The sequence below is a fragment of the Buteo buteo genome, chromosome 19, assembly GCF_964188355.1.
Source record: "Buteo buteo chromosome 19, bButBut1.hap1.1, whole genome shotgun sequence".
Lineage (NCBI taxonomy): Eukaryota > Metazoa > Chordata > Aves > Accipitriformes > Accipitridae > Buteo > Buteo buteo.
This window is the reverse complement of record NC_134189.1, coordinates 2625992-2642720: the sequence shown is the minus strand read 5'-3', so window position 1 is coordinate 2642720 and position 16729 is coordinate 2625992. Positions and strand designations below refer to the sequence as shown.

The 16729-nt window shown below is 59.1% G+C and overlaps 2 protein-coding genes across 3 annotated transcripts; one reads left to right on the top strand and one right to left on the bottom strand.

The window, feature by feature from the left end:
* The first annotated feature begins 1727 nt into the window (after nucleotides 1-1727).
* CDC42EP1 (CDC42 effector protein 1) lies at nucleotides 1728-9928 on the top strand. Of its 2 annotated transcripts, none has more exons than XM_075050887.1 (3): nucleotides 1728-1920; nucleotides 5543-6427; nucleotides 7457-9928. In XM_075050887.1, the coding sequence occupies exons 2-3, from the start codon at nucleotides 5986-5988 to the stop codon at nucleotides 8260-8262; spliced, it is 1248 nt and encodes a 415-aa protein (XP_074906988.1). In that variant the 5' UTR covers nucleotides 1728-1920; nucleotides 5543-5985; the 3' UTR covers nucleotides 8263-9928. The 2 variants fall into 2 exon arrangements, with proteins under 2 accessions (XP_074906988.1, XP_074906987.1); XM_075050886.1 differs by having other exon boundaries at nucleotides 1728-2020.
* Nucleotides 9929-11224: 1296 nt separating this feature from the next.
* LGALS2 (galectin 2) lies at nucleotides 11225-13489 on the bottom strand. The gene is made up of 4 exons (XM_075051852.1): nucleotides 13484-13489; nucleotides 12957-13039; nucleotides 12524-12683; nucleotides 11225-11430 (listed from the first exon to the last, which is right to left on the bottom strand). Exons 1-4 carry the CDS (start codon nucleotides 13487-13489, stop codon nucleotides 11284-11286), a joined length of 396 nt encoding a protein of 131 aa, XP_074907953.1. The 3' UTR covers nucleotides 11225-11283.
* Nucleotides 13490-16729: the final 3240 nt, after the last annotated feature.

Here is a 16729-nt window from a genome sequence, read left to right as displayed (position 1 = left end):
CAGTGCCAGCCCCAGAAGGACAAAAGTCACAGCCCGGCTGGCATGGCCACAAGACCACGAGGTTTGGGGAGGGGTGATGAAGAGGGGGGATTTCCAGCTGCTTTCCTGGAAACGGAGCCCATCCTGGCCCGGAGCGCAGAGATGCTTGAAGCAGGGGTGAAGAGGAGGAGGAGGAGGCAGCGGAGAGCCGGCTGCCCCGCGAGGAGCGGAACGTGGCCCCTGTCCCATCTGGAAGAGATTTGTTCTGCATTCCCCGGCGGAGGCGGCTGCCGTCGCCCGGGCTCCGCTCCCTGCCGCAGCCCCCGCTGCAGGGCACGGCGATGGGGGTGAGGGGGAGCCCCTTGGGCTGGGGGGGAGATGCCCTGGTGGGCCATGCAGAGGGAGGAGATCCAAAGAAAGGGTCTTTTCTTGCCTCTCCCACCACCCCATTGGCTTCCTCTGAGCCACGGGGGAAGAGATGCCTACCACACCTCTGGCAAGCAGGGAGGATGCACGTCAGGGTTTCTTCTCCTTTACCCGCTGGTGGCACAGCTCACCCCCCCTCCCCAGCCCTGAGCTCCCGTCTCCCTCCAAGACATAGACCCATTTAGAAGTAGCACCAAAATGCACAGCCCGTGCGCTCTTAATTCCTAATGGAGAAGACCTCCACAGAAGGCAGAAACCCCAACCATCCCATTTCACAGAGGAGAAGCCTGAGGCTGAGAAGGGTGCCAAAACCCTACTGCTGCTTATCAAACTTCTAAGCAATAGGGTGCTCCTGCCCAGGCAGCCAAGCACAAGCCAACTGAGCCTAGCAAAAGGCCAAGGCTCCATTTTGACATCTCCTCTGCAGACATCTTGTCAACCCTTCAGCCAGGCCCTGCTTAACCCCAACAAGTCTCATCTCGCCTTCACCAGCGGAGACACCTCCCTTCTCCTCCACAGGGCCCTGAATAGGTGCTTTTGCCTGGCCAAGTGCTCCCCAGCAGGGCCACCGAGTCTCGTCTGGAGGCCATGAGGGTCACCGATGGCACCGGTGATGCCGTGCCCACCAGCAGGTTATCCCTCATTGGCACTGATAGGGTCTTCTGCCCTGTGACCATCAAGGGACAAAGCAATGAAGCACGATGCCAGAGGGATGTGCTGTCCCACATGTGGGCAGAAACCCTCCCCGGTGCTACCAAAGAGGACCTCCTTGAATTTACCCACTGCCACCCCCTCACCCTGGTCTGATGCGCTGCCGCTGATACGACACTTGTCCTGACCCCGTAACGCTTGTCCTGACCCCATAACAAACACCGACCTGGCCCACGCAGCCTTTGCGGAGGCTGTTATCCTGCTAACGCTCAACCCAACGCTACCCGCAGGTTCTGGCATGACCACCCACCCCCAGACCCCATTCCTGGTTGGCAGCATCACACCGTGGGCACCGGCGACCTCCCATCCACCATGGGACGGGATGACCCTATGCGATACCCAAGGGGTCACACACACACGGGGGGCAAACTCCTTTCCTCTGCCCCCCCGGCCATGCTCCCCTAACCAGTTTAGCCAGCAACCTGGGCTTCCCCCTTCCCCCAAATCCATTGAAGCGGGCGCCTGGGAGCGGGAGGCAGCCGATGCCGAAGGATGGGAAATGGCACTGGGGAAGTGGGGAGGAGGGCGGGGGGGAGCGGCAGAGAAGTTCCTGAAGTTTTCTGTCCTGGATAGTTGGAATAAATCTCATTTTCTCTGGTCTCCTTGCCGAGGCGAGGATTGGCTCGGCGGTGCTGCAGCCCGCCCTCCTCCTTCCCACGTCCCCTCCCCGCCAGCTTCGCTCCCTCTCTCCCGTGGCATCGGGGCGTCAGCCTGGGAGAGCCAGCCTTGGGGGGACAGCCGTGGGAAAAGGGAAGGGGGCATGCCTCCCCTTTCTTCCCCCGTCCGCTCGGGGACGCGGCGCCGGTAAGCCTCGGAGCAAGTTACAGGGGCCCACCGGGAGTGTTGCCCAACTTTTCGGCCGGAGGACGGGGGGAAAAAAAATAATAACCCTGGTTCGGAAGAGGTAAATCCTTGAAAGTTTTGATTCCTCAGTTTGTAGAGCTGGCGGGGTGGGTGGTTCGGGAGCAGAAGGAAAAGGGTGGAGAGGGTGGTCGGAGAGGGGAGAAGCGGGAGGGGTGGCAAGGCAATGGAGACGGGAAGGATGGCGAAAAAGAAAGGGAGAAGAAGGCAGGAATGCAACAGGAAACCGGGAGGAAGGAAAGCGGGAGCGAGGAGAGGGGAGACCGGCCGGGGAGGGGGGGAGTCAGGAGAGAAAAGGGATGGGGGAAGGCAGTGGGGCACCCCCTCCCACACCCTGCTCTGGATACCCCTCGAAGCCCCACAGGCTTTCAGCGCCTCGATTTTGGGGGTTTGGAGGAAGAAAGGGAGCACTTTTGGGCAAGGGGGCAGGGAGAGGATGGCTGGAAACCGCCTGCCTTTGGAGTCCCGGCCTCCCTCCACATCCCAGCGCGTCTGCTTGGAAAAATACCCTTGTTACATGGAGAGATATAACTATATATATATATATATATATAGCAGCTGGCAGCATGAGGGTCGGACTCAGGCTTGTCCGCCTCCTGCCCGGCACTTCTCCAGGGGAGCTGGAAGAGGCCCAGCCCGGCCAGCCGAGCCCCTTTCCCCCTTTCCCAAAATCCTGTCCCTGCCGGCTTTCCCCATCCCAGAACAGTGACCCAACGGGGGAGTCTGCCTCCCCTCCTCTGGGTAAAGGGAGGGTTTTCCGCACTCGGGAAAGCTCGGAAAGCCTTCCTGGCCGCCCACAATCATTTCCACCCACTCTTTCCCCTGTTCAGACCACCCCAAACATCTCCTCGCCCTCTTTTGGAGTATGTCCCTTTTTTTTGGGGGGGGTGGTTGTAAGGAGAGGAGGAGGAGGGAAGCGGCTGCTTTCAGCAGCTCCAGCCAACTAGACATCTGGATTATTTTCCCCCCCTTTCTGGTTTCCGCTCTTCCCAACAAGCAGAACAGCTCTGGCCATTCCTGGCAAATGGAAAACCAGTGGAAACCAGCTGAACACGGGGGGGAAACGGGGGAGGCCAGGCTGGAAGGAGGAGGAGGAGGTGCCGGCGGTTGGTCTTTGAGGGCAGGGGGCTTCCCAGAGGAGGCGAGGAGGGAGCCAGGGAGAGGATGCCGGGGAAGGGGAGGTCGGGATGGGCTGCGGGCTCGCCGTGCCGGGGGCTGGCGACCGTGGCGGGCTACCGGACAGAAGCAGAGTCCGGACAGACGGGTGGCCAGACGGGAGGTCCCCTTGCCCAGTGGAGGGAAGGAGAGGGCATGGGTCAACCTTTGCCCGTAAAATCACGAGTTTCCCCGGCGTGGAGGAGTCGGCTTGGCCGGAGGGGAGGGCTCAGAGGGGCACAGCCGGCAGGGGGATGCACCAGGGGCAGAGGGAAGGAGGAAAAGGGGGAGATTGGAGGGAGAAAAAGCCCAAGAGGGCTGCCAGAAACCTGCCATCCAGGTAGGGTTGGGCACCAGCTGCCTCCCTCCCTTCCTCCCTCCCTCCCTCCTCTCCCAGCGCCTGCCAGCAGGCAGGGAGAGCCGGAGGCCAGGAGCTGTTGGCTTGCGTCCCCGTGGTGACCAAGGGACAAGGAAGGAGAAAAGCTTTCCTCCTCCCAGCTCTCCTCTCCATAGTTCTCCAGGCAGAGAGCAAGGGGATGCTTTCCTCCTGCATCCCTCCTCCCCACCCCATCCCTAGGATGATGCCAGCCCCGGTCCCCTGCAGGGGTCTGCAGGGCATCTCTGCTGTGCGGGGGATTTGGGGGGGGGTCCACCTCTTAGAGTAGCCCTGCCGTCCTGCAGCACATACTGAAGGGCTCAGTCCCCACTTTGGGTTTCTCAGGGGCTCCAGTGTGCAGAGGGAAAGGAAAACTCGAGGGCTGTAACTCACCTAATACCCGCTCCCGGGGTCACGCACCTTCCTGGGGGGACCGGGGGACAGCTCAAAGATGGGGTCGCATCTCTCTGCCTGTGGTCCTGAGACCCCCCCCCATTGTGCTGCAGGGACCACCCCAGTGGTTTCCTTGCACTCCAGGAGAGCCCTGACCCAGTAGCTCTGGGTGGGCTTCTGCCAAGAGAGGAGAAATCGCTCCCCGGTTGTCCTCCCACCCCAAATCTGCCACGTGCCTGGCCCATCCCGGCCGAGAGGCAGAACCGCACGGCCTCCGTGAGGAGGAGGCAGACGTGGGCTGCATAAGCCAAGGAGCTGGGGGGCAGCGGGAAGCCAACCTGCCACCAAACCCGCTGCCACCAGCCACTGCCACCCTGGAGGCAGCCAATGGTACTGGGAGCTGCTGGGGGTGGTTTGTTTTCCCTTCCCCAGGCATTAACCCCTGGCAGATAAGAGGGACCCCGGGTGAGCAAACAAGGCCAGGGCAAGGCAAAAAACACGTGTAGCCAGCCGGGAAAGCAGCTTCACGTCCAGGGCTCCCCTTCTCCAGAGGTTTTGCTACGCTGGCACTGCCTGACTGCTTGCTCCGAGGTGATCCGGGGACAGGCAGGCAGCGTGGCAGGGGGAGACGGACGGAGCCACGTAGCGATGGGGGTCCTGGCACACGGGGACCGAGGGATGCGGGGGTCCTGCATCGCCTCTTGGCACGCTGCCCTCCACAGCCGGCCCTGCTGAAGGGACCCAGTCCCATCCCGTTCCCCCAGTCCCTGAGTGGGGACTGAGCCCAGGGAGGGACATGTCCCCAGGTTTGCACCTGGACCACTGATGCTCTGAGGTGCCCCGTGTCCCAAATCTTCTCCTTTCCCCAACCAGCCCTCTCCCTCTTGCCAACACACGCCGACGGGAGATCTGCTGATCCGAGTATCCTCCCTGCTGACCGGGCAGGTCATTGCCCTGCCGTCCTGCATCCAGCCGCTGCCTGTCCCAGTGCCTCCAGGACCTGCCTGAGCACAGGAACCCATGCTGCCTTCTCCTCCCACCTCGAGCAATCACCTCCCTTGCCGTGCCTCAGTTTCCCCTGCCTGCAAAGCAGCTGCCCTCCCCGCACCCCTGGCTCCCTGCTGCTCCGACGTGTCTGCCCAGCGCCCGGGAGGAGGAGGACAAACAAAACAAATATACAAATATTGCATTTTCTCTCCCCGCCGCCCCTCCTTCCCAAGAAGGTCCCCAGGCCTCACCCTCTCCCCAAGGGTTCATCTGAATAGCAAAAAAGGAGGGAGAGGTTTCTTGCCCCGGGAGCCTGGGCAGCCGGGCAGGGCACTGATCCGGGAGGAGGTGCTGCCTGGGAGGGAAATCCTCAGCCTGTATTGCAGCATGCGTCCAGCAAAGCCGCTTTGCAGGCAAGGGAAACTGAGGCACGCCAAGGGAGGTCAGAGGGGTGAGGGAGAGCACGTGTTTTGCAGGGAAAGCCTCTTTCTCCCTTCCCAAGAGGAGTGCCAAGCGAGGGGGACAGCCGGTAGCGACCTCCCCAACGCTGCTCATGCACTGCCTTTAACCTCCCCAGCCAGTCCCCGGGGCTACAGCTGTTGTGGTCGGGAAAATCCTCTCCGAGGGCTTCACCGTTCCTCTTATCTTGTTTAGGTGGCCGACGAGGGGACCGAGGCGCTTGCCCTGCCAGCCCACCCGCTGCCCGACCTGTGACCGGCTCCCGCTCGCCCAGCGGCGGCCGAAGACGGTGGATTAACCCCTAAGCCCGTGGCCAGACACAGCTTCCAGCACCCGGATTGATCCCAGACACCCCGTGGGGACACCTCCGTCCCACCACCGTCCTCGCCACCGGGGACGTACCCTCTGTGGGTGATTTCATGAGCGCGACGTAGTGCAGGGAAGCAGGGGGACCGGCGCCATTCCCACCTGCTGAAAGCCAAGGGGACGCGAGCTGTTCCCCCAAAAGCATCGGAGCAGGAGCGATGGGGAGGCCAGGGATGTGACAGACCACCCCGGTGCTGGAAGCCCATCAAGGGCTGGTTTGGGGGGCTTTTTTTTTTTTTTTTCAAAGGCAGGGGCAAGGCGAGGGGTGCAACATGAGCCTGGGAAAGCTGCCGGTGCTCAGCTGGGTGTCAGGCTCCCACGGCAAGCGGCGGCTGAAGTCGGAGCTGACACCGGACATGATCAGCCCGCCGCTGGGGGACTTTCGGCACACCATGCACGTGGGACGTGGCGGGGACGTCTTCGGGGACACCTCTTTCCTCAGCAACCACGGCGGGGCCGACACGGCCAAAGCCAACAACTTCTTCGCCCGGACGCTGCGGCACGTCCGCCGGACGCCGTTGAGGAGCCGGGGCGGTGGGGGCCAAGCGGGGACGTCGCCCGCCCCCCCAGCCGTCTCGCCCATCATCAAGAACGCCGTCTCCCTGCCCCAGCTCAACGAGGGGACGTACGACGGCGGTGGCGGCCGGGGCTTGACCAGCAAGTTCTCCTTCAAAAGTGCCTCCAACAGCTTCTCCAAAACGCACCAGACCTACGGTGAGTGAAGCGCGGGGCAGAGGCTAGCGCCCAGGCACAGTGCATCCTCCGCAGCCCTCCTCCATCGCTCCGTGCCTCAGTTTCCCTGCTGACGGAATTTAGGCTCTCAGCAGAGACAGGACATTTAAGAATCCCCAGCCTTGCTCATCCCTGTGAGGAGATAACCCTAACCTTGCTTTCAACCACAGTCCTTGGAGTTTTCTCCTCCCAGGGTGCCCCCCAAAGCGAGGCACGGATGATTTCTCCTCCTCTCCCTCACCCACAGCCCCACACACCTGGCAGCCTGCGTGGTGTCGTTGTAAGGGGGTGCCCCCCATTTCCCCCCAGCCCTATGTTTTCCCCAGGAGCAGCCTCCTTGAGGAAGCCAAGAGCGTGCTGGAACAGTGGGGCAATGCCCACACCAAGGCTGCGAGGTCGAGGGGACCCATGGCACGGCTTTCCCCACCGCCGTGCCGATGTTCTAAACCTGTCCCTCGCTGTGCCAACCCCTCCATCTCCATGTGGTCCTCAGGGGACTCCAACCCCATTGCGCCCACATCCGTCCTTGCCGGCTCGGGTCCAGGAGGGACCTTTGGGGAAGGGTTGTGGGAAGGACGTGACGGAATAGCTGGGTGGCTCTTCTCCAGCCTCACAGCACTGGGATGTGGTTCAGCTTTTCCCCAGGGAGAGAGGTCTGGAGCGGAGGGTCTTGGGGTGTCGGGGGGTTCTGGGGGGACCTGCAGCAGCCTCGGGAGGTGGCTGGGCTCGGAGGGAAAGGCAAGCTGAGGCAATGCTGCCATCTCCTGGTCCCACCTGCCTGGCTCAGCCCCCACCGGCATCTTACCAAGCCCAGAACCCACCTGGAGACCCTCTTCTGTAACTCTGGGCTTTGGAGATGTCCACACAAACACTGGCCTGTCCTTTAAAGACCAGAGCGTGACCTCCGCCACTCTGGTGGCATTGTCCCTCGTCCCCCGCAGGTGTAAAGCAGGCTTCCTCCCACCTAGCCATCCCCCCCCCACCTCACCCTCCATCCCTTCTGCCTCGCAGGGCTGGAGTCCGGCTTTTGCACCATCCCTCGCGTCCCTCGCTTGGAAAAGGCCCAAGAGAGCACCTTCTCCGGGGAAGCAGAGCTGAAGCGCTCGGACTCCCTGCTCTCCTTCCGCCTGGACCTGGGGCCCTCCCTGATGAGCGAGCTCCTCCAGGTGATGAGCTTCTCCGAAACCAACGGGAACGAGGTGGGGGAAGATGGCCCAGACCTTCTGCGTGGTGAGGGGACCAAGGACGGGGTCCCTCCGGCATCGGGTGCATCCCAGGGAGAGGACAAGGCAATGACCAGTTTCTGGGACCGCTCCGGGCAGAGCAGCCTGTCGGGAGCCAACTCGCTGTCGGGACTGTCGGTCCGTGCCAATGGAAATGCACACGCCATCGAGGGCGCTGGACAGGACCCTGCCTGGGCTTCGGAGCCCGGCGCAGCGCCCAGAGGAATCCCGTGGCAGGGGCACTGGAACGACTGCACCATCGAGGCGGGAGAGTTTGACCGGGCAGCCCAGGTCCTGGCTCGCCATTACGGTGGGACCAGCACCCCGCGGAGCTCGGAGAAGGGCGAGGGTCCCCGGCAAGCCCGGACGCAGGCTTTGTGGGAGACCCCCAGCAGCAGCTCGTGGCGGTCACAAGTGACAGGGGAGAGCCGGTCCCCCGAGACCACCTGGAACCAAGGAGAGGAGGAGGAGGAGGAGGAGGACGAGGAGGCCATGCTCTCCAGCCTGCAGCAGGGGTACGCTGGTACCCGGGGGAGGCGCAGCAATTCCTTCGAGTATGCCGATGAGGAGGAGGATGATGAAGTCAAGGTGTGAATGGCCATTCCTCCCATCGCGGCCCCTCTCCAGAGGCACTGGTGCCGGGGTCTTCACCCTCCTCCCTGTCCCCCAACCTCAGCCGCCAGCGTTGCCGGCAGACCCAGCGGGCGACCTCCTTGCCAAGCTGGGGGCACTGGGGGGGGATGGAGGGGGGGCAGGAGAAGAGCCCGACTCCTGGGGAGACTCCCTGGGGCTGGGCCAAGCTGCTGCGGAGGGCTGGTGAGGGCTGTGCATCACAGCGCTGGGCATCCCAGCCCTTCCCCAGCCTCACTGCCGTTAGACATCAAAGGGACATTCCCATGTGCCAAAGAAACCCAAAACCACTTCCTACCCCGTCTTGTTCCCCCCAGCAATCTCTCTCTCTCCCATCCCTCAGCCTGGCCCCACCAACATGTCCGGGGATGTGCTCTGTCCTCCCACCGAAGCCCCCAATCGCCCTCTGCACTGGCACGAGTGCCCTCCTGGAAATATTCACACCAATAGCTCTGGCGTGTAGGGCATGGGGTTCTCCCCAGCTCCAGCTGGTGCCAGACCCTCCCATATAGCACATCTATCTACTGGGGGAGGTCAGCTGGGGGCTCAAGGGGCAGGCAAACCCCACAGAGCTGAGCTTTCTCTTTTTCCCTCCCCCCCAAAAAAAGCCACGAGCTCAGCATTCAGGAGGTGAGAGCACACACAGAGATAATTGCAGGGATCTTTCCACTTGCCTCCTGCTGCTGAACAACGTCACTTAGGATGGCTCCTTTTCTGACCCCCGCCCCCTCACAGCAGGGAGGGGAGAAGCTTCTTGGCTGGATGGAGGCGGAGGGGAGGTTATCAGGTCACCAAATTCTGCAGTTTGGGCCCTAAAAATCCCTTCCTTTCCCCCTGCCTCAGAACAAGAAGACTCCCACTCTGCAGCCACTTGGGTCTGCGCCACCTCTTCTCCATCCTTGCCCCCTCTCCTCATTCCCCATGCGCACACCCCATTTCTTCCAGCGCTCCCCTTCCCAGGGGTACGCGCGGAGGATGGCTAATGCCCCTCGCCGAGTGGCCCCGGGGCGACGCGGCCGCCCTGGAACAAGCTGCCCCCCCCACGCCGCCCCACGTACAAACTGGCCCTCACAGAAGCGCCTTTGTGCCGCAGCGTGGAGCCGAGATGCTCGGGGGCTGAGGTCACCGGAGGGACCCTCACAGGACCCCCCTTGTTCTCCGGGACAGGAGGGGGTGTGCGTCGGGGGGGGGCTGCAAGGCTCCGCTCCCACGCAGCTCACCCGCCACCCGCCTGCTTCTGGCGGGGAGCTCGTCAGAGCAGAATAAAGAGGCTCCAGCGTGGTGTTGGACACGGGAGTGCCGCTCGCAGTCAGGCCATCGAGGTTACGGGCAAGCCCGTTCTCCCTCAGCCTCCCCAAGGCGGCTGCCTCGTGCCGGCCAGCAGCAGTAAGCCGGGGCAGGCGGCAACTTCAGGGAGACCCCCAGTTCTGGCCACTGGTAGCCAGCAGGATCAGCCTTATCACCCCTGCGCTCTCCGGGGTGGGGACCCTGGCTCTCAGGACAAGCTCCCCCCGCCATCTGCTTCCCAGACCATAACACAAGCTCCAGACCAAAGACCCACATCCGTGGAATATCCTTTCTGCCTCCACTCTGTATCCCACGCACTTATTATTGTCCTTATTAAAACAGTTTTGATACTAACTTCTCCTCTGGTGCCTCCCCTCAGCTGCAGCAACCTTATCGTCTCCCTTGCTGCGTCTGCCGGTGCCCCAGCCACAAAATCCCATCCTCTCCACTCTCAGCAGGATTTTCCAGCACCTCTGGGATCCCTGGATTAACTAGCCCGGTACTTTGCCACTCACCGTGGCTAACACAAAGCAACATCCTATTTACTCGGCTTCGTGTAGCACGCAGGAAGGTGCAAAGGTTCCTCTCCAGCCCAGCAACAATTCACCTGCAGCCTGAAGCAGATCGGTACCTTTCCCAAAGCTGCCTTGACTTAAAGCCCTTCCAGCCCATCAGACATCCTCTGCCTGTGCGCTCAGGCAGCAGAAAGTCCCGCAGGTTGGGCAGCAAGCAAGGGGAGAGGGAGGACAGGGGCACTGCCACCTTGCCTTGGACCAGGCTCTCCATAAGATGCTCTTCTCTGCTCTCCTCCCACCCAGCCTAAAGTGCCCCCATGTTTGCTTTCGCACATCTGCCTCGCTTAAGGCTGGCAAGACACTTTTTAATTAGAGCAGCAGCTTCTGATAATCAGCACCAATCCCCTGTAGTCCCGCGTGAGGGACACAGACTGGGAGGTCCTGAGCCACGTAACCCAGCCCCAACCCCGTCCTCCCTCCCCGCTGCCTTTCCCTGCCTCACTTTCGCTGAGTAGGGTTCGGTGTGGAAATGTCAGAGTAATAGGTAACCCGGCTGGAATGTGCCAGCAGATAAGTGAGGTGAGATAAGGGGGAAAGTCGGAGAAGATAACTCCTTACTGCGGGCAGGAATGCTGGCGCAGGAGCACACCTGTGCTGTTTTCCCCGTGCCACCATTTGCGTGGTACTGCTCCTGGGGGAGGACAAGGCACCCCTTCCTCCTGCCTGCCGGCTGCCAGAGCAGCCAAGAGGAACCCATCAAACCCAAGCCCCGAGGTTCCCAAACCTAACATTTAATTACGCGCTTTTGTGGCACTGAATGCCACATAGCTCGCATCCATGCTTTTCTTCCCCTTCCTCCCTCCCTCCCAAAAACTCAAATGGTGCATTGTGAAGAGATTACACAGCCATTCCCCGAGCAATCACATAGTGCCCTCCTCCTCCTGAACCCCACCTACAGCCTGTTTCGCCCTACCTACTATCCACCCCACATCCTGGTCTGACCTGGAAAAGCACCTGGTGTTATCTAGGAGCTATTTCCACCCAACGAGGGCTCCTTTCCTGTTGGTGGAAAAACCCTGAGCTTTGTTTCCCACAGAGCCAGAGATCTCACAGAAGCCAAAGCACCTGGAGCAAGCAGCCTCCCGCTGCTTGGGTTTTTATTAGAGCTAGGAAGCGGCACCCATCACTCCAGCTTGAAGGAGGTGACCCTGAAGTCTCCCTTGACACTCATGTAGCTGATCTTGTTGTAGTAGTGCCGGTTGGGGAACTCCACTTGATGCCCATCCGGCAGCTTTATTTGGAATTTGTCTGCCAGCATCTCAATGACGAACTGGGAGAAGAGAGGGGAGGAAGGGCAGGAATTGGGGACAAGGAGAAGATTAGGACATGAGCTTTCAGGTGAAAGGCCTGACTGTTATATGTGAGGGTCAGACCTGGTCCCTACAGCCTTAAGCAAGGTGCTGGGCATTGAGCTGAGGGTGACGCAGGAAAAGAGCAGTTGATATCGAGGGGCTGAGCTGTTATCTAGACTATGACCTGGGGACAGGATCTCTCCCGGGGCTGTTTCAGCTACTCAGATTGCAAACTCAAAGCAGTTAAACCCAAGTGTGTCTTTATACACCACATGGCTTAGATCTGCTCTGAACAGGGCAGTATAAATCTGTCACCCCAATGCCCTCAGCAGCTCACTGGGACCAGGGAAAAGGAGCTTCGCTGATAAACACGCACAAGCAGACAGGACGAGAACACATTGCTGATCATTGCAAATTAAAGGGATCGTTCCCCAAAGCCGTCACCTCGCCACCCCTTCCCTAAGAGCCAGCCATGACTGAGGAAACAAGCATCCTCTCTACAGCAACAAGAACAGGACTGCTCCTAAATGCAGCCCTGTTAATGTCTTGGGACATCAGATGGGGTGAGACAGCAACTAGGACAGCATCCCCCGCAGGAGGAGAGAGAGGACAGATGGGCAGTGTGAATCCAGGAGTAGTGAAGACAGAAGAGCAGAGGGAGAGGTTTTGCTCCAAACTCTGGGTTGCCTTAAAGCCTGTGTTTGCACAGGAGGGGATTAGGGAGAGAAATAAAGTAGAGAGCAGCAAGATCCTGCTTCTTGGAGATGCCCTTTACCTTCATACGTGTACCTGGTGCACTCACCTGCTGAGCAGGTACAAGGGGCAGGAAGGACTTACAAAGCCTGAGACAGACAGGGCTCACGCAAAATTCCCAGAAGAATTGTTGGGGTTTTGAAGGAGTGGAAATGGCAATCAGGACCAAAAACCCAGAGGATGAGGATTAGGGGGTGTTGGGAAGGAGCAGGAGGCATTGGATGGGACTGGGAAGACTAGGGTACAGGAATCTGGTAACCAGGGTCTTCCCCCACCACACACAGACCCCACAACCCCACGCCAGCACAGACCCCTCACCTTGACAGTGGAGCCCCTGGAGAAACAGAAGTGTTTATCACGATGCTCTGCCTGCCAGGCATTGGAGCACCTGGAGTTGCAGACGATGACAGACTCATTGAAGCGGGGATTGAAGTGAAGTCCTAGATCCGAGAAGCTGCAGCCGAGATTGATGCTGAAGCTGTGGGTGAACAGAAGGAAGGTCAGCTGCACGGGCAGGACAGGGTCTTGGAAGACCTGAGATCCAACACACGGCTCTGCACCCAATTCTTCCATCAGCGTTGCAGGTGCTTAATGCCTCCAGGGGAGTTTGCACGGTGGTGGCATAGGGGCTCCCCTAACGCTGAGCTATGCTCATGCTTTTTGTACCTGGCGACCTTGGAAAATCACCTCCCTCTGCAGCCCACCTTCAGTCCTGGCAAGTCGAAGTACAAAGTACATTCTTTGTACTCACCCGTTAGCATCACTGGATATCTTGCCCTTGACCTTCAGGCTGTCCCCAGTCTTCATATCCAGGTTGAAGATTTCAATTCTTTCCTAAGGCAGAGAGAAAAATAGTCTGTGCAGCTCCGTCAGCCGTTCCACCACTGCCAATGAGATGGTGCCGCTTAGAGAAGGTGCCTCAGCCAGGAGAACATCTATTGCTCTCAGCTAGTGTTCCTCTCATGGCCAAAAACCCTCCATGCTGGACGTCTTGCCCATGCTTCTCACTCAGTGAGGGAAGAGTGGGCTGAATGAAGCCAGAAAGTGAGAAACGACATCAGAGAGAGAGGAGATGAAAACAGGCCTGTCCTCAGCAGAAGGACAAGCGTGACAGCAGAGGTACAAAGAGGGTTAAAGCAGAGGGCCACAACCCAGGGTTTGGTGGGCAGCATCGCTTGCAGCTCAAGAAACACAAGTGGTGAGAGCAGAGGTGGCTGCGGCTTGCAGGTCACACCCAGGGGACCCTGGGTGACACAGGACAGGAGCAGGAGCCCTTACAGCCATCTTCCTCAGGGGACAGAGCAACCAGGCAGGGAGCCACCAGCAGTTCAGCTCAGAAACACTTCAGATGGAGGATTTTACACCCCTAGACTTCCTTGTGGCTTACACATTAGCAGCAGCTCCGCCTTTGCAAGCCTTTGATCCAGCCTTTGCTATAAGACTTTGATCCAAAGAAATAGCTTCCCTATGTACACGTCCTCTTATTAGGGACTTCAGGAGATTTAACCAATTCCCAATTTCCTCGGTGGGCTCTCAGTGAGGGGACCACCACACACAGCCCTTAGGGGTGCTACTCCAGCCACCATATAGGACAAGCATCGTCCCAGCTGGCCATGGAGGTACGACCACCATGTTCACTTCTGTTCTGCATGTAACAGCTCAGCCAAAAGAAGCATCCCAGCTCTTTCCTTTTGTGGCGGGGGGCAACCCCCAAAATCCACACCAGCGCACCAAAATGGTCCCCACCATCTCTCCCAACAGTGCTCTGAGGAAGGGCTCCAAGGGGCTTGGAGCCAACACATCCCCTCTAGATGACACAAGCTATGAACAGTCCCTTGCAGGAGTGACATGAGTGGCATCTCAGCTCCTTCTCTTCTCGTGGCTCTAGATTCAGCCCCAGCTGCGTGGATTACACTAGCAATAAGTAGGAGCAATCTGCAACCCCCCATCCAACCTCCATCGAGACCCAAACCTTTTCTCTTGAGAAGCCATGCACACCTTCCCTTACTCTGAGACACAGGAATGTTGTCCCCACAGAGGAGCATCACCCCTGCTGTCTTCTTCCCAGGTAAGAGCTACGAGTCAGTAGACAGTGTTCTAGATTTGGCTGAACAAATTGATGGTGTTTTGCCAGACTCCAGAAACCAGAGGGAAAGCAAAAGAGGAGGAGGGCAAGGCTCAGGAGACCAGCAGCCCCTCAGCCCCCCTCCCAAGCCCTGCGGAGAGCAACTGAGTGCAGTCATCCTGCTGCTGCACAGCCAGCTGGGAGACAGCTTCTGCTCTTCCCCAAAGCCTCCCGAAGCAAACAGAGGTAAGTGCTGATAAGCACTCCTTCCCTGGAGATGTTTCCTATTCGCAGGGGGTCATAAAGCCCAGCAGGCTTTGGGAAATTTGTTTGCTGTTGAGGTCACTGAAGCTGTTGGTGAAACCTCCCTGAGCTGGGCGTGGAGTCAGCAGGAGCAGGTGCTGGGGATGGCGATTTCTCGGCATTGGGTCGGTTTCCCATCACGCTGCTGTGTCCCACCCGCACACACTTTCACGTCACCCTGCTCCCCTGCAGACATCCCAGGGAGGACACAGAGCCCAGAGGCCCCCTCTCAAAATATCAGAGCATCCCACTGGCTATGGGAGGTTTCTCTTTCCAGCAACTCACGTGGTCCCTGTGCAGGGCAGTACAAAGACACTGTTTGCATAGCCACCATCAGGGTTAGTTATCTGAACTCACTTTAAGCCAGCAGGGAGAAACACTTCTAGGGCTCAAGAAATTACATCCCAAGATAGACCCTAAACTCAGTCAGAAAAATCCTGTCCTACGTGGCTGGCCAAGGTGACCCAGGACTGTTGTGGCAGAGAAAAGGTCCAGGTCCCGGGCCAGCAACGTAGAGGAGCCTTCCCCCCACTTCCCACACAGACCAGACAGAAACATCGCTCTCACTGGGATTTATCCACCAATCCCACTGGCAGAGCAGAAGGCTGCCCAGGAGGGAAAGCAGCTTGTGTCTGAGGGATGGGGAAAAAACTATGTGTGCAGAGTTATGTGCAGAGCCGCAAGTACCACGGATGTGAGAATATGCAGGGAGGGAGATGGGCAGGAAAGAGGCACGAGCTGCTCAGAGAGGGGCCACGAGATTTTATCGAGATAACATTAACCCCCCTCCTACAATGCTCAGCAGGGGCGTTCACCCCCCTTTTATTTGCCACTGGGAACAATAGTGGGAAACCAGGCAGCAACTCTGCCAGCGCTGGCGACTTCCTTCGTCTGCAGAGCTGAGCCTCCGCGTGGTCAGACACCAGCCCTGTGCAGATGGCCTCTCTCATGCAGGGGTATGTGCTCCCCACATAGGAAGGAGCTGAGACTTTAGGGACCCCAGAAGAGCCGAAATTCTCCAGTGCAATTGGAGGTGGTGATTGGGATGATGAAAGGAAGGTGAAGGGGGCAGGCTGATACTTCCCTGCAGACACTGCAAAGCAGAAAGCCTGGGGAAACAGTAATACGATGGGAAAGTAAATCCCAAAGAAAGAGGAAATCCGGCTATAGGGCATCTGCAAAGGAGGTGGAGGGTCTGTGCAGTGAGGAAAATATAAGCAATGGTTGTGGAAGCTGGCAGCCACTGATGCAAGGGATGCAGGAACCTTTCACCCCCAGACAGATGATCCTATAATAGGGTACTTGCCTGGGATTGCCTCTCCAGGGCCCCATAAAGATGTTCATCCTGGCCGGAGGGCGGTTGGTCTGTACTGGTGTGCGACACCCATGTTCACACCGCTGGCACCAGAGGAGGCTTTGCTGCATTCCCAGAGGGTGCCTTGGGACAGCAGAGACCTGAAAAGCGGTCACTGGTCCAAGGGTGGGGGCCATGCCCAACCCAAGGGCAAGGCGAGCTTCCAACAGGGAGCAAGGCAGGCCTGCAATTTTGCATGGAGAAAACAAAAAAAAATATCATATTTTAAGGAGGGAAGAGACCAATGCAACCACGTCGGCTTTCAGCCAGAAGGGTGGCAGGGCAGGTCCTCTGCAGAGTGCTTTCACCCCATGAAATGTGGCAGCTCCATTTGCAGAGGTCCCATAAGGTAAGTTTGGGGGTTAACAGTTCTTCCCAGCCTTTCTGCTAGTCCTGGGGAGACCTCAGGCCGCCAGGAACACCCATAGGATCTCAGGACCCTCAGGGTTGTTCCAGACAGCAGCACCTCAGGTACCATAGCCTAGAGCTGCCACCTCTACCACAGGGCACCCACACAGCTGTTGAGAACAGACTGAATGCCACCCTCCCCAGCAGGCTGCCAAGATCCTCAGCAGCATCATTGCTGGCAGCAGTATTTATTTTGCTTCCTTACTCGGGCAGGAGATAAACCAGCCAGGTGTGAAGCCCTGAGGAAAACCACAAGCTTCCCCACTTCCCGGCCAAGGTAGCCCAACCACCCCAGCTGTGAGAGGTTTCTCAGGGCCTTTTGTGGCAGGGGCAGCCCCCAAAATCCATCCCAGCACACCAAAGTGGTCCCCACCATCCCTCCCCAGCAGTGCTC

Coding starts and splice junctions, on each gene's coding strand:
- CDC42EP1 (XM_075050887.1), top strand. CDS start 5,986: ATGAGCCTGGGAAAGCTGCCGGTGCTCAGCTGGGTGTCAGGCTCCCAC. Junction 6,428..7,456: donor CAAAACGCACCAGACCTACG/GTGAGTGAAGCG, acceptor TCTGCCTCGCAG/GGCTGGAGTCCGGCTTTTGC.
- LGALS2 (XM_075051852.1), bottom strand. Junction 12,684..12,956: donor ATATCCAGTGATGCTAACGG/GTGAGTACAAAG, acceptor GTTCACCCACAG/CTTCAGCATCAATCTCGGCT. Junction 11,431..12,523: donor CCAGGGGCTCCACTGTCAAG/GTGAGGGGTCTG, acceptor CTCTTCTCCCAG/TTCGTCATTGAGATGCTGGC.